The sequence below is a fragment of the Ursus americanus genome, chromosome 2 (genome assembly GCF_024610735.1).
Source record: "Ursus americanus isolate L20-20 chromosome 2, mUrsAme1.1.p, whole genome shotgun sequence".
NCBI lineage: Eukaryota > Metazoa > Chordata > Mammalia > Carnivora > Ursidae > Ursus > Ursus americanus.
Window position 1 is genome coordinate 73901350 of NC_142128.1, and position 1590 is coordinate 73902939.

General features: G+C 54.0%; 1 protein-coding gene across 6 annotated transcripts in view; it reads right to left on the reverse strand.

The window, feature by feature from the left end:
• LOC123785805 (uncharacterized) overlaps window positions 1–1590 on the reverse strand; it is a 52695-nt gene that overhangs the window by 16430 nt on the left and 34675 nt on the right. For 5 of the 6 annotated variants that reach the window (XR_015722441.1, XR_015722436.1, XR_015722437.1 and 2 more), the window contains one exon: window positions 1145–1263. Coding sequence is in view for 2 of the 6 variants with exons in the window: in XM_087857687.1 (XP_087713813.1) it covers window positions 1145–1263 (119 nt within the window). In the remaining 4 variants the exon portion in view is untranslated. Of the gene's footprint in view, window positions 1–507; window positions 1264–1590 lie in introns of those variants that run through there. The other variant, XM_087857680.1, reaches the window with a different exon arrangement.

Consider the following 1590-nt stretch of genomic DNA (forward strand, 5'->3'; position numbering starts at 1 on the left):
AATGCCAGGGTTCACTAAAGACTGCCAGGCCCACCCGACCCGAGATGAGACTCACCCTCTATCCAAGGCAATAGGCCACGGTGAGAAATCCCAGAGGGTTTTCTGGCCCTGAGAAGATGCTTCTTGTTGGGGACGAGTGAGTGGAGCTTGAAAAGTGACTCCGCTTGCCAAGCGCATAATAATAATAACACAAGCAGTTGCATTTTCTGTTCGGTTTCTAAAATTCAAGAGTCCACAGAGCGCCGTTGGGATACCTGGTGTCACCCCCACCCGATGCCCAGAAGTGGTCTTTTCTGCCAAGCCCTTTCCGAAAATGACCCCAGCCCCAGGGTCAGCTCCAAGCCCTGACAAGCTGTTTTCGCTGCTTTCATGTTGACAGAACGTCCTGGCCACTCGGCTGAGCGCTCCATCTCCCAGCTCCCGACACACTGAGTCATCATCCAAAGAGGAAAAAAACAACAAAGCAGTCGTCACCAGGGTCCCCACTGCCGTCGGCTGACGACTCATGGGCTGTCGTCACTCTCTGCTCTGCAGCCCCGGAATTGGTGATGAGGGGCTTCAGGGTGCCCAACTCCCCTCCCACGGGATGCAACGGCGTCAGGAAGCCGGCAGCCACCGCTGCCATTCAGAAAGAAGGGAAACCAACCTGGCAGCACCAGTCTCCCAGGAAGGACCACTGGTTAACCCTCACTCTGCCACCACCTGCCCTGTCCTCATGGCTCTGCTCCCACGGCGCTGCCCTGACGCAGACGTTAGAGGGGTCTTTACTCCAGGTGGGGGAAAGGCACCACGTCGCCAACTTCAGGTGCGTACTGCCTGCTTACCTCCTCCCTTGCCTCTGCTGCTGCTACCACGCAAGCTCCCTTCCCCCCATTCCTTCTCCAGCCACCTGCTATGTTCCCTTCCTAGGGCCCTGATAAGACAGCTGGGCCGGGGAAAGGGAGGTGCATCACTTTCTGCCGGGATCCTATCTGCTTGGCAATATTTTAGGCACTTCTGTGTAGTAGATTCTAGTGGCTCCCTGTCGCTGACTGAGGTCACGAAACCTTAGAGAAACCACCCAGCAAGACGAGGCGGGGTCAAGATGCAAACCGAGGGCCGTCCAACTGCAAGGGCTCGGCTCCCTGCCTTGTATGATACCCACCGATTCTGCGTTCTGGAGCTCACGCTGCTCTGAAGGTGCTACAACCATCCCACCTCCTCCTCCTCCCCTGGGAGGAAGGTGACCAGGGTAACTGAGGTTTGTTAATCCACCAACTGCAGCTACCAGAAAGAGAGAGAGAAAAAGAAAAAAAAGCCATCATCTTGCGTGAACCTGACCGCAAAGGAAGAGGAGAAAGTTAACGAGGTAGCAGGGAGGGCAGCACAGAATGACTAAGAGACCCAGACCTCGGGTGCAGGAAGGTCGGCCACCCAAACCTCCATATGGCATTAGGGATGTACAAAATTCCTTAAATAGACACGTTTTGGGGATCTACGTCGTAAGAGGTATTTTGCAGACACTGAGAACTGACAGGTAAAAAAAAAAAAAAAAAAAAAAAGCAAAGGCTTTGGGAGAATAGGGGTTCTAATCATGAGCAGAACACTTAC